General features: G+C 43.4%; 1 protein-coding gene across 4 annotated transcripts in view; it reads right to left on the reverse strand.

The window, feature by feature from the left end:
- LOC136886796 (uncharacterized) overlaps window positions 1-14,568 on the reverse strand; it is a 262,354-nt gene that overhangs the window by 87,600 nt on the left and 160,186 nt on the right. For 3 of the 4 annotated variants that reach the window (XM_068230684.1, XM_068230683.1, XM_068230682.1), the window contains one exon: window positions 10,157-10,430. In XM_068230684.1, coding sequence (XP_068086785.1) covers window positions 10,157-10,430 — 274 coding nt within the window. The remainder of the gene's footprint in view (window positions 1-10,156; window positions 10,431-14,568) is intronic. The other variant, XM_067159601.2, reaches the window with a different exon arrangement.

The raw sequence follows: 14,568 nt of genomic DNA on the forward strand, positions 1-14,568 counted from the left end.
TTGCGGTATCCTACATTTGAAAACAAGAAAATATAGAAATAGCGATGGTTCCTTCTTCTTTTTGCGAATGAGCCTACTTACGACCACGTTTGTTCATGCTAGGCTTTTATCTTTGCCCACTATTGTCGCATCTTCTACCGGCGTAGATACTTTCTTTCCTCTCTTCCTTCTTCAGAGGCTTTTCCTGAAACCACGGATTATACAACAAGATTCCATAACTTTCTGCGCGAAGTGCCAGACAATAGCCTTGAACAATTTCAACATTACGTGATATTGAAACTACACGGTCAGTTTTGACTCCATTCTCTTGTTTGTTCCTGCGCAGTGCAACCCCGTCGACGTGTACATGAAAACTTCAGTTTGCAGACTCTCATATTGACGTTTTCGCTTGCGTATATTGTTGCGAATATTTCATTAAATAACAAAGCAAGCGACACTGGCGACTCGTGCAATTTCGTATAGGAGGATCACGTTATGCTTTAAATACGGACATGAGTAATATAAGTCCAAGATACTCACACATATTTACAAATGAAAGTTATAAGCAGTCAAAGACAATATGTGGAAACACACCTTGGTTTACCTTATTATTAATTCTTATGTCAGACACACCGTCCTTTCTTTAGCCGTAGGAAATCTCTGGATCATAGCCGGGGCATGTTTACCTCTCACTTGTCATTGTACTTCTCAGGAAAGTTTTTATTCTATCTAGTGCAAGGAAACGCCTTTCCTTTACCAGTGTAGTTATTGGTATGGTTCTAGCATTGTTTTGAACAATAGCACATTCGGAAATATAAGTCGGTGAACTGTGTAGTTTTTTTTTTTTTTTTTTTAGAGAACTACCTCTACGCTTCTCGGTCACAGTTTGCTTGTGACCGAAACTTTCTCATTACAGCAGGCTTCAAGAAACATAGCCAGCAGCAACGTTTGAACACCATGTACTTTATCTCTGCGGTCACATGGGGGTTGTGACCGGGAGCTGATACAAGATATATGATTTTACGCTCTATCCTGAAGCCAGATTTTGCAATTTAGAAGTATTAGTCACCTTGCTTATGAGCTTAAAACCTGTATTCCCCTGTGTATTAAAAACATAATTAAAAGATTAATGTTTATTGGGAGGGCCGTGACCCTGTGACCTTATGCACCAGCCGCCAATGGCCGTGGAAGGTTTCGTGTTTGTGCTGCGATTGCGTTTAACGTTCATTCTGAATGGACTTAAAGAATTCATTAAAAATTGAGGAATCTAAAATGTATGTTGATCGTGAATAATGGCACCTTTTCAAGTGGAATAATCGTTTGTCGAAGGGCTGATCGAGATACGCGAAATAAACAAGAGTGTGCAGGCAGGACATGAGTTTATTGACATCAGAAGATCCCCAGGAACTTGGTGGGCGCACAAGCCGGTAGTTGACACAATCTCTCGTCAAGCTCTTCCTCGCCTAGTTCACACTGTTGGACGATACAGCTACGAGAGCGCTGCTGCTTGCCCTGGCCACACGTCACACTACAAGGGCTCCATGAGCTCCAACTGCTCCACCGCCTTCTACCCGTGTGCTTGTGGCGAGTTCCTGTAAACCAGCACGCTATAGAGCTTCCGTCACGTACACCAGAGGACGCGCTCAGTACCCGTACTACACGGCCTCCTTGAGTTCCGGCCTACCTTACAAAAATTAAACTTTTAATAAATACACTAAACTCCAGATATCGTACGGGGAAAAAAACCAGATCGTGGAAAAGTCTACATCAACATAGCATGCTACCATCGGGACTAGACAGTAGAGCCAACATAGAAAGAACCACTGAACTCCACTAAAGTAACGTCGAATTATTACAACAAGCGAGTCATATCGCGTAAAGCAAAATTACCACATTACAAGAAAGTTGCTTTGCCGGAAGCTTTATGCGCCTCAGAAACCATATCCCTTGGAGGTCACTCTCAAATTATAGACATTGAAAAGCAAGAAAGGAAAATTCTCCGGAAAATGTATGGTCCAAGAAGACTGGAATGTGGATCAAGAGGAGAACAGCGGACCTCTATCCATCAACTGACAGGTTCACTGATGCCGTACGCAAGAGACGTCTGAAATTCTATGGCAATATCTGTAGAATGGACAGCGTCAAGTGATCAACTCAAAGAAGGTTAAAATAAACTGGATAGAAGAAACTAAGGCGGACCTCCATGAAATGAATATTACGGACGACATTATAGAAGATCGTGGAGCCTTTAGTACAATAGCAGCTAAGCACAAATTCGTGGAGAAACCTAAAAAGAAAACTGGTAGGAAGTGGTCCACAGAACGCAAGATGCATTCATGAAGAGATTGTGGATAAGGATAAGAAGAAGAAAACCATCAGGCTCATGAACAAGTTTAAACGCGCTCTTTGAATGGGCATAACGAAGAAAGAAGAAGCAGAAGAAGAAGTAAAACCCGCAAGTACAAGTCCTCCACACCACTATTACAGGTTGACAAGTTCCTTTCTGCTAACTTTTGAGCAGTCCACGTGCTGTTTCTTTGTCCCGTCAGATTTACGACTTGTTGTCAAAGAAAGTAATAATAACCCCCACCCAAAGACAGGTGGCACTAAAAATAAATCAGTGGCAGGGGGCGCCTGCACGTTACTCCTAACCTCGACCTATGTTTCAATCACTGAAATGAAACGAAAGGCTCTTTGATTGTGCAAGGAAAAGGAGAGTCTAAGACTTCCTCCCACAAGAGTGACCAATCACCTGTTCACCTTCTGGCAGAACAAGAAGATCCGTGCCACGTGGCTGACAGAAATAGAGAAGGACATTGGAGAAATGGGAATATCAGATCTTCAAGGTAGACGGTCTGTACGATATACCCCGAAAGAAATCCATGGATTTCAGGGGAAAAGCCGCAAGAAAGGTATCCCCTGGACAGATGAAAGAAAGGAGTTACACCGACAGAAAATGCGGGAATAGTGGGCAAGGACGAAAGCCGAACCGTTTAACAAGCCCATTCGAACTAAGAACAAGAAGAAGAAGAAGAATGCACTTGCTGAAGACAGTTGCGACGAAAGACTGTACCGAGAGTTCGGCAGTACCAGACGATGCATTTCGTTACATCGAGCAGCAAGTGGTGAATATGTTGCTTCTTAAATGGCACGACATTGCTGCTCAAAAACCGGGCTTTATTTTCAAATAAAAGATTCTGGACAATGTTTTTAAAATTGGAATGCGTGTTTTTTTAAAACTCTGACACGGATATCTACTTTGTACCTCACCTCGATCACCTAACAACACGTCAGGTGATGTAATGAAGGCACATCGCTCTCTGGTGCAGTTACAGGCCACGGCACCGATACCTGTGCGAAAGAGTTCGCATCACCAACGTGCTTTACTGATTATGAGGAAGTATAACACTGTAGGTTGTAAGAAGGACAAATGAGATGCAGAACTACTATATTCCGTCCGTGAAGTGGGAGGCGGGCCGTCTCTCAGGCCAGGAAGATGTGATTCAGTGAAGGAGATGTTCGGAGAAGGTGAGGGGTCTATACTAGGAACTGTCCCGGTATTCGTCTCAGTGCAGGAGAATGGAAAACCATTCTCAGGACAGTCGAAGCCCACTCTAAAACCGGCGACGAGATGCATAGAGCGCTACTACAGGGATCCACTCTCTGTCCATTATTCTTATTCCAGTCAAACGGGATTTTCGAAGAGGCTTCATAGGGAGGATATTTAAAGGATGCAAATCAACAGAACACCCATCAGTAAAGCCAGACCTGTAAATGACACCATCCCTTCAAATGATAATCCAGAAAGTCTTCGGTTACCTTTAAATAGAGTTGCTTATACATAAGAGAATTATTGTTATTAAAACTAATTGTACGATATGAAATGCATGCTTGTAACTCGATTCAAGACCATTAGAAACGCATTGTACTCCATTTGAGTGTGACCACAGGGGTTATTCATCGTGTTCCTCTGCCCATCATACGCGGTATTCACTTCTCCAATGGTTTGTGATGCCCTCCAAAGTAGTGAAATGATCACAACGAAGACTATGAATTCAGAAATATTACCTCTGGAATGCCAAATTGATTTTCTTTCATATACTAATAAATAATGTTATTTGCTTTACGTCTCACTAACTACTTTTAAGGTTTTTCAGAGCCACCGAGGTGCCGGAATTTTGTCCCACAGGAGTTCTTTTACGTGCTAGTAAATCTATCGACACGAAGCTCACGTATTTGAGCACCTTCAAATACCACCGGACTGAGCCAGGATCGAACCTGCCAAGTTGGGGTCAGAAGGCCAGCGCCTCAACCGCCTGAGCCACTCAGCCCGGCCTTTCATATACTGCACCTAAAGATAAATGTATATTTATGGAAACATTTAAAAAACAGATTGTAGGACAGTAGTAACGTAAGCAGAAAATAACAAATTGCGTTCTACCTTCATTGCACACAGTATTAACAAATTTAGTTGACTTTAAGGTTACATACTCACAGCATAAAACTTATCTCCACTGGATTATTTACAGCGTGCATAATTCAATTGATCACCATTGTTTTAGGAGATTTTGTCGTGCCGGAGTTGGTAATGAATTCTGGAGTGTCATACAGCCAATGGTTGCGGTACGGAAAATGTCTACGATTTGTGATATTAGGTCACTGGTGGGTCCCTGACTTTGGTAATGAACATATCGCTCTCCTAGAAACATTTATATGATTTAACTTTGCTGCAAAGGATGTGATTTATGCTGGGGAAGACCCTTGTTTCTCCTGCTAAGCCTAATTCAAGAGGTTGCGCAGAAACTGAAGCAGTCCGTATTTCGCAGGCTAGACTCTTATTTCAGTTTCAGCGCAGTCCTGGCTCCCTACAAACTTGATGCCGTGCTAGTACGTTACAAGGCGCGCCCTCTCATGAGACAAAACACTTAGAGGAAGAGTCAGTCACCTGCATCATCCACGTCCCTCTCGTCCCTGTGACTCAAACTCTCCTTCTGCGTTTTGTGGTCCGACTCAGCGATCTTGCCAAGACGGGCGCGGGCTTTGGAAGGCGGGTTCTGTATCAGCTCATGGTAGGGGGTCCCCGAATCCTGGAGCGTGCCGTAAGGACAAAACAGCACCACGACGAGCACCAGGACCAAACACTGCAACATCCTCAGAGTTGCCTCGTGGTTGCTAAGCCACGGTGCCTATTGTTAAATTCCATCATTGTCACCCCATCCCCAGCCAAGACTTCTATTCTATCCTCTTTGGCCAAGACCTTAATCGACGTATCGAAACTGCCCATAACGGTGGCAGTTGAAATGCAAGCATGTATTTACGGAAATTTGAAAGTTATTAATCGCAAATTATATTTATTTATAGTCTTAAAAAGGCTAAAGAGCTTCTTTGAGTGCCGTAAAAAGCTGTTTGTTCTTTAAGAGCTTATTTATTCGAACAATGCCGGTGGTGACTAGGTTATTGTTCATTCTCGTGTTCTTCTCTGAAGGGGTTTCCTTTATATTTTCAGTTACCTGTGCATTATGTTGTGTGCCTGGATACAAGCTTCACTGTTCAGATTTCCAAAAGACCCAGTATTTAGAAAAAAAAATTGGTTAAGTGCATTCGAACAAATGATAGGCCTAATAGTGTTGTGTGCATTAATTATTTTGATACGAAATTTATTGCTCACAGAAGGTGGTGATTCAATTCGAGTACCACACAAACTTATTAAAACTAATGATGCCTATCGTAGTATGTTCCTCCCATCAGGCAACGTACCTTAGTACAAAGGAAATTAAAGCAGTCCCGGAAAGATCCGACAAATCGTGAACAAGACTTATCATTGAGACGAAAATGATTTTAAACGATGGTCCAAGAATGAAGTAATTAATCATTTTCAGTATTTTACAAAGGAGGTGTGTAAACTACACCTAACCCCATTTCTCGTTAGTGAGAATGAGAATTACGTTCTTCTTTTTTATAAATTACAAGAGGATGATTTGCCATCAATTCCGGTGAGTTATAAGGTGACTAGTGCTTTTTATGTTCAAGAGTATCATACAAATATCACTGCACCTACTCAACAATCCAGATGGATTTTGGAGAGCTGCAATTTTGTTCGAAAAATGTATTTGTTTGCATGTTTTAGATAATGGGCTGTGGTTAATGGTGATGTTGCGTAGTACCGTATTTCATACAAGGTTAATCATGTTGACATCTATTTACCGGGCGAGTTGACCGTGCGGTTAAGGTAGCGCGGCTGTGAGCTTGCATCCGGGAGATAGTGGGTTCGAATCCTACTGTCGGCAACCCTGAAGATGGTTTCCCATTTTCACACCAGGCAAATGCTGGGACTGTACCTTAATTAAGGCTACGGCCTTTCCTGCCCCATCGTCACGGTAAGACCTATCTGTGTCGATGCGACGCAGAGCCACTAGCAAAAGAGACATCTACAGTACAGTATATATCTGATTCGCTGGCCGGAGTTTCATGCGTGAAATATTTTTTGGTGCGTGTCTGTTTCAACCTAACGTTGATAAAATAATTATCTCTTCGTTACTTTTTCACTGAAATTACAATTATACTTACATTAGAATTACGCGATAACACCCCTTCTGGTGTATAATTATTAATATTTTGACCTAGTGAGTTGCATTTTATGACGTTCGACTTGTGATGTTTTCTTTAGGAAACATGCATAATCTTCTCCCCAACCTAACCTTTCATGTACTCCATGTTACAGTCTGATGTATTTGGTCTTGCTCCTGGCCTCCTTCATGCCTTTGCTGCAGCAGGGCGAGCAGATTAACAAGTGTTGGAACTTCCATAAGGCTCCGCAGTCCAGAGAAGTTAGTTCCATATTTCAACACCACGCGCCGCACAGATCGTTTGGTCTGAACGAGTAGTAGTTGAAAGCAATACAGTGTAGGCACGATGCGCTGTATAATAATGCGTGTCGTCAGCATCATGCCAGGCTGTTTTGTATCATGATGTAAATCAAGTACTGAAAGTCAAGTTGGTAATGCAGCATTTTAGCAGGTGCCATAGATCTGGAGTTTTATAGAGTACTTGGTGTGTATGTGTAAAGCTTCGAAAATAGAGAAACACCTGAAATATTTACACGTGATATGAGCAACATTTTCGATGCTATTTATTTCTGTAATCTCCCTTTGCGTCGCCCTATACGAGCTACGTACCATGAAAGGAATTCGCTCATTCTCTGTTATTGACCACAAGCTGTCTTCACGCAAAAGATAAGATCAATGGCACGGGATTAAAGACGGAGAAGTAGGGAGGTTCAGGGAAATATTCATGAACAGATAAGGACACTATTTCACTGACAGGTATTAAACCAGGCTCAGTCCCATAAATCTGTCAATTAATGTTAACAGTTCAGCTAGAGCAGGCGACAATTCAAGTTTATTATTTATGTGATTCCTTGAACAGCAAACAAAATTGTACCGAACGATGAGTGTGTGTGAAATCGTTAGAAAATGATTCTGAATCTCAGTGCACCCTTAGTGATGTAAATTACAGGCCTTTGGCGGTAGTGACTCTAAATGTCTCAAATATCCTTCGTTAACCTTTCATGAGGTGTTGAAACGTGTTGACGCTACAAAGGAAGAAAAGAAGACCTGTAGTATATTTTCAGACTGTGTGGATATGACGTGTTTGTGCTCTTCACAGGATCAGTTGCTATCACGTTATTACATAACATTAATTCCAGATTTATTTTTCGGGTGAAGGAAATATCAATGAGAGGCGAAGTCCAGATTATCTTCTAAAGCAGCAAGAAAACTATTTTAAGTTTCTTTCCAACCGGCGTTGATCATTTTCAATAATTGTGTATGCCCTGCATCGCAACTTTTATCATTCCTTTCTGCGAACGGTACTGCAATGCGTAAGGCTTTGTCCTACACGCGCTTCCAAGGGATTCCAGGCGCGGACAAACACTGTCTACGGCTTTGGAGCGTTCTCGCTTGCGTGCTTTCCAGTGGTGGCTCGTGCTCATGCTCTGTGTCGCCCAGTCGATATAAATAACCGACTGTTACAAAAAAGCCTTTCCGCTTATCGAGAAAAGGTGGTCTAGTATCGACACACTCATATTTACGGAAAACCACTTCGAGGATGGTTGAGGTGGGAATCGAACCTCCCGAGGTTGAGTGGACCCCGTTGCAGCCCTCGTACCACTTTTCAAATTTCGTGGCAGACGCGAGAAGCGAACCCAGTCCTCCGGGCGTGGCAGCTTATCACACTAACCACTACACCACAGAGACGGACCATATCCTTATTACAACCTCGTTAACGTGATAGCCGGTTTCTCAGCGGAACTGGCCGTGCGTGCTGCTACGTAGTTTAATGAACCTTTTGCATAGTGTACAGCATAATGGAATTGACTGGCAACAGGACCTTTCCGTACTAGCCCGATTCCCAGCTTACTCGCTGAAACGGGAGTTCCTTCTTTACGAGGAAGGCGGCAGCTCTTAGCCATCTTAGCTCTGCAATTTACATTGAGTGACGAAAGAAGCCACTTTCTCGTGTGTTCTGACTCTTTGAGTCCTCTGCAGTATCTCGATACATATTTTCTGCTACGTCCCCTGGTACAGCAGAGCTACGCGCGATGCTGACACCAGAATCACTTCGCATGGGTTCCAAGCACGCTGGGATTGCGGGAAATGAACTTACGCATCAAGCTGAAAAAGAAGTGGTACCTTTACATCCTAGACCAGATAGGCAGGGCTGTAGTCGAGGGTACACGCTCTCGCTTAACTCCACTCATTAGAGTATGCCATCTGACGTCTTGCGTATACCTGTTGCATTTGTTTCTTTCCTTTATAATTTCGCCATTCCGTCAGTGAATTTTAACTCTCTGAATACGCTAATAATCGCGTACACTGGTGGTTCAGCTTGATGAATAATATCACCAGATATCAGTGATTTAAGATCATCACTAGTCGTTGATTTCGTTTCCAGCCTTATATTAATACATTCAAATGACTCACTAGTTGGCCCTTTTAAACCTGAGAAATATATGAAAACGTGGAACACACACCAGTTGCAGAGTTCGTTCCAGTGAAAAGTGTGATTGCAAAACAGAAGACAGCTTGGATTATTTGTCAATAAATAGCTGGAAGTAGGCCCAGTAGGAAACATCAATCAATCAATCAATAAATCAATCAATCAATCAATCAATCAATCAATTAATCAATCAATCAATACTGATCTCCATTTAGGACAGTCGCCCAGGTCGCAGATTCCCTATCTGTTGTTTTCGTAGCCTTATCTTAAATGATTGTAAAGAAATTGGAAATGTATTGATCATCTCCTTTCGTAAGTTATTCCAATCCCTAACTCCGGTCCGATAAGGTCAATGTGTACAACACAGAAGCGATCATCAGGCTCCTCATATTCTTCAAGTTGCGATTTAGTATGTCGAGTGCTCTTTGTTTTGTGGCAGCTGATACAGGATCTAGTCCATTGTCGTGCATCACTTCTTATGCTAGGCCAAATCAATCGAGTAGTTAGCATCTTCACTGTAGTCTTTATTCCAGGATGAGCGAAACCATGTTGTAAATGCAGACCGAGCTCGATAGCTGCAGTCGCTTAAGTGCAGCCAGTATCCAGTAATCGGGGGATAGTGGGTTCGAACCCAACTCTCGGCAGCCCTGAAGATGGTTTTTCCGTGGTTTCCCATTTTCACACCAGGCAAAATGCTGGGGCTGTACCTTAATTAAGGCCACGGCCGCTTCCTTCCCACTCCTAGACCTTTTCCATCCCATCGTCGCCATGAGACATACCTGTGACACGAAGCTCACGTATTTGAGCACCTTCAAATACCACCGGACTGAGCCAGGATCGAACCTGCCAAGTTGGGGTTAGAAGGCCAGCGCCTTAACCGTCTGAGCCACTCAGCCCGGCATAAAGAATTTTTATTTTATTTTTAATTTATTTTGAAATTCATCCATAGAATAAATAGTGTTATTTCATTATATTTTTCGTTTTCCATTTCACTTGTTCAGACGGGAACACTTCCTCTTAAAACAAAAATCACCACGACGATCACCAGAGCGGATTACGTCGTGCGTCGAAACTGCCGGATACAAGCTGACTACATTCGCCGGTCGGCGAGGGGAGAGAGGACAGGCTTACTGCTCATCTCTAGTGACCGTGACAGACGATTGAAGACTTTTCCACTTACCTTGGGCAGCTCGAAGAAGAGGCGCACCAACTGGCGGTGAGGGTCTTCCCGCGCCATGTCCTGTAGCAATCTCAAGAGCTCCACGGTCCGCACGGCGCGTTGTCTGGTGGCATCCAGTAGCTGTTGTAAGGACACGTACAGCTCCAGTCCGAGCGAGCCGTCCGCTTTGGTGAGCAGGAAGCCAAACACGGTGACCAGGTTGTCATGTAGGGTGAGTGAGGCGGCCAGCTTCGACATTATACTGTCCACGTCGGGCAGCGGGCCGGTGTACCTGCTACATTAACACCTCTGTAGAACTACTCTGTAGAATACTCTTCTCTCCCAGTGAGGATGATCACCAACTGAGGAGAGTGGATTCATTTATTTATTGTAACCTTACAACCTTATTAAATAATATGCTAAGCAATAGATGCTTTCAGATCTATTCCGATAATGACAGAAGTAGAGTGTTTGAACTAAATTATGGTTTACCTCAAGGATCTGTCCTGGCTCCCTTCCTTTACAATCCATACATACACGACTTATCAGAAAGAACTTCAAGAAAATGAATTTATGCTAATGTCATTTGTTTGATGATTCCTGACGGTGAACGTATTTTATCCACAGATATCGTAGCCATGAATGTATACTTAAGAAATGGTACCTCCATCTAAATCCCCAGAAAACAGCGGTATCTTTATTTCACCTACACAACAGACTGTCGAATTACAAACCAGATGTTAGGTTCAGAAACCAAGTACTCCCGTACTGTAGTACCGGTGCACCAAAATACTTGGGAATAACGCTAGACAGAAGTCTGACCTTCAAGCAACATGCCTGTAAAATCAAAACTAGAAATAATATTCTTCAAAAACTTGGTGGTACATCATGGGGAGCTAATACCTACATCATACAGCCCACAGCCTTAGCCCTGTCATATTCTGTTGCTGAATACTGCTGTGCTGAATCAATAGTGCTCACACTAAGAAAACAGATGTACAACTCAACCAAGCTATGCGAATATACAGGGGATGTATTCGGAGTACGAACACACTATGGCTACCTGTTCTCAACAGTATTCCACCTTCAGCCCTAAGAAGATCAGAAGCACTTCTAAAAACATTCACCAGAATCCAGAGCTACTCATTCACCAAGATATTGCACAAACAGAACATCAACGCTCGAAATCAAGGAAACCACTGTGGCACACAGCAGTTAACTATGAAAAACCCTCCTTCAGTGTTAACAATTCATGGAAAATCCAGTGGAAGCAGTCTTCAGTAGTCAATATACTGTACATCTAGTTCAAGGACTTTCTAAGCGAATACAAAGATTCGATTTTCTCAGACGTCAGTGTAGGATCATCAACCAGATCCGAACCGGACAAGGCACTGTGGATATGGGGATGGGCTACCTCTGAAAATTGTGACTGTGGTGCCTCTTTATTGCGGACTGCACTCTTCGTGCTTTCAGGGGAACGATATCAGACATCCAATAGAGTGGATCGGAGAACAAGACCTACAATTGTGCTTGTGACTGTGCACATTTGCCCTCAAACTTTACATATATGCAAATAACTTTGATTCATCATACGATAAATAATAATTACAATACATGCATTCTGTTGTACAAGAGAAACAAAACTGTCTTGACTAAGAAGGACGACATTAATAGAGCCAGTACCAAAAAATAAGGGTATTGACATGGACTGTCTAGCGTTTGCTAATGATATGGTACTGATACACAGAAACAGACTGCTATACTGGAAGAGCAAGCAGCAAAAGAGGACTTAAAAATGCCGATAATATGAAAAGGCTAAATTTATGACGAATATCAAAACTGTTCCACCTGAACTTACCACTGGTATGAATAAAATTGCAAGAGTAAAGGAATTTAAGTACGAACGTGAATGGATCGCTGAAAGTAGCAATGAACATAAATCAAGAGCTTCAAGAATTCAACAAACAAATAATGTTTATAAAAATGCTTGTCCTGGAAGAGTAATTACTTAACAGTGATCAAACCTGAAGGTCTTTACGCTTCAGAAACATTTAAAGGAACAATTAGGGATTAAAGAAAGGAAAATCATGAGAAAAATCTTAGGGCCAAGAACTAAAAACGCAATACATTATCCAAACCCCAACTCAGAAATACAGTTAAAACTATCCGAACTTACTGATACAGTGAGACTGGGACGAATTCAATGTATAAACAATTTGGAAATAACGAATAACAACAGACTTACTTATCGAATAGGTGAGTTGTAATCCAACCAGCGAGGCGAACGGACGTGTAGTGCTGAGTGTGTACGCGGAAGAATGGGAGTGTAGACCGAGCTACAGGGAGGTGGCGTTGTAAGATGTCAACAGTGTCAACAGTCCCTGTACCTTTACACAGTTTGTGTTAACTCGTGGTGATTGAGAAGCTGAAGGAAGTTACGAAAGATCTATTGATGGACAAAAACAAGGAACTCCAAGATATGAAGACTGATTTAAAAACGGAACTATCTGACATCAAAGAGTGTCTGGTGAAAAATAACTTCGAGTTGGAGGAAATTAAGAATAAAGTTCAGGACTTAGAGGCAAGGGTAAGGAAGCTTGAGATGGAGCAATTGACGCGAGAAAGGCAAGATAAGAGGGAAAATATAATTATATATAGACTGGCTGATTCGGAGAAGGGAAATGTTAACGACATGTTGGACGAAGTAGTTGCCCTAATACGCGAAAAAGTTAAAGTGGAGTGTAGTGAAAGTGACATTGATTATGCTTTTAGAATGGAAAATATACCCGTAGAAGGCCAATAAAAGTATGTACGGTGTCAAGCATAAAATCTCAACAAATTTTGGAGGACGCGAAACATATGAAAGGTTCAAAAATTTGTATTAGAAAGAACTGGATGCGAAAGGAATAAAAAATATGAAAGTAGTACGCTTCCACTTATTTCAAGCAAGGAAGTCAGGTCTCAAAGCATTTATCACCGGAAACAGGCTTGTGGTGGTAGGCGATTCTTGGTCGAGGAAATGGTCTGCCGAGCAATTGCTTGAGAGGGTGCAACGACCAGAGAACAAGTCAAGATGAAGGGTATAATAGGTACGGCGAAAAATTACTAGAACTATGTGGTACTATATCCTGAATGGGTGGTGGCCAGAAGATGAATTAGGTAACTTCCATATATAACAGAGACGGGAGGCAGTGTTAGCTTTAAGAGACATTACCGCTCGTCGAAAGGATAACAGTTAAAGATTGGGCAGAATCCAACCACTTGCCAATAATCATCAATTTGGTAAGTAGAGAAGATTAAAAAAAGATTCGTGCCAAAAACTACACTGACTGAGCAAATGTCATGGGATAGCGCGGCACTGATGCGCAGGTGTGTTGTCTGCGCGTGCCAGCGGCAGTTGTATACGAGACCTTGTGAGCAGTGGCTGTGTATGTGACAAGTGTAACATGGAAAGTCGTCGTGAGCCGACACCGTTCGAACGGGGTATGGTGGTCGGTGCCCGACGGATGGTAAGTGCGATTTCGAAAGTGGTGCGGGAATTCGTCTTCACACGATCAACCGTGTCCAGGGTGTATCGTGAATGGTTGAATGCGGGTGTCACCGTCCACAACAGACGAACGACCGGCCATCCAGCCACCCTCGATGACCGTGACCGGCGACATCTGAGATGGATTGTCAATAGTGACAGACGGGCAAGCGTGCAACAAATCACGGCTCAATTCAACACAGGCCGTGCTGGACACGTCTCCCAGTGGACAATCCGTAGGAACGTGGGTTCTATGGGGTATGGGAGCCGGCGCCGCACGCGGGTGCCACTGTTAACCCAACGTCGTCGGGCACAACGACGCGCATTTGTCGCCAGTCACCAGGGATGGACACTGGAACAATGGCGTAACGTGATGTGGTCGGACGAATCACGGTTTCAACTGCACCATGCCGATGGGAGGCACCGTGTATGGTGCAGACCACATGAAGCGATGGATCCCGCCTGCCTCGAAGGTGTGGTCCAGGGCGCTGGTGTCTCTGTTATGGTCTGGGGTGCATTTTCCTGGCATGGAATGGGCCCCCTAGGTGTTCTGGAAGAGACGTTGAATGGTACGCGGTATGTTGAGCTGCTCAGAGACCATCTCCACCCATTTTTAGCCTTCCCGCGCCCAGACGGTTCTGCGGTGTTTCAAGATAATAATGCGCCGCCACATCGCTCCCACGTCGCCCGAGAATGGTTCCGGGAGCATGCAGCGGAGGTCCAACGACTGCCATGGCCATCCAGGAGCCCCGATATGAACCATATCGAGCATATCTGGGATGTCCTGGAACGCAGGCTCCGTGCCATGGATCATGCACCCACGAACAGACCAGCATTGGAGGCCGCTCTGCAAACGATTTGGCGTCAGCTGGGTCCAGAGGACTACCAGGGACTTGGCGACTCACTT

This window comes from Anabrus simplex, chromosome X (genome assembly GCF_040414725.1).
Source record: "Anabrus simplex isolate iqAnaSimp1 chromosome X, ASM4041472v1, whole genome shotgun sequence".
NCBI classification, from domain to species: Eukaryota; Metazoa; Arthropoda; class Insecta; order Orthoptera; family Tettigoniidae; genus Anabrus; species Anabrus simplex.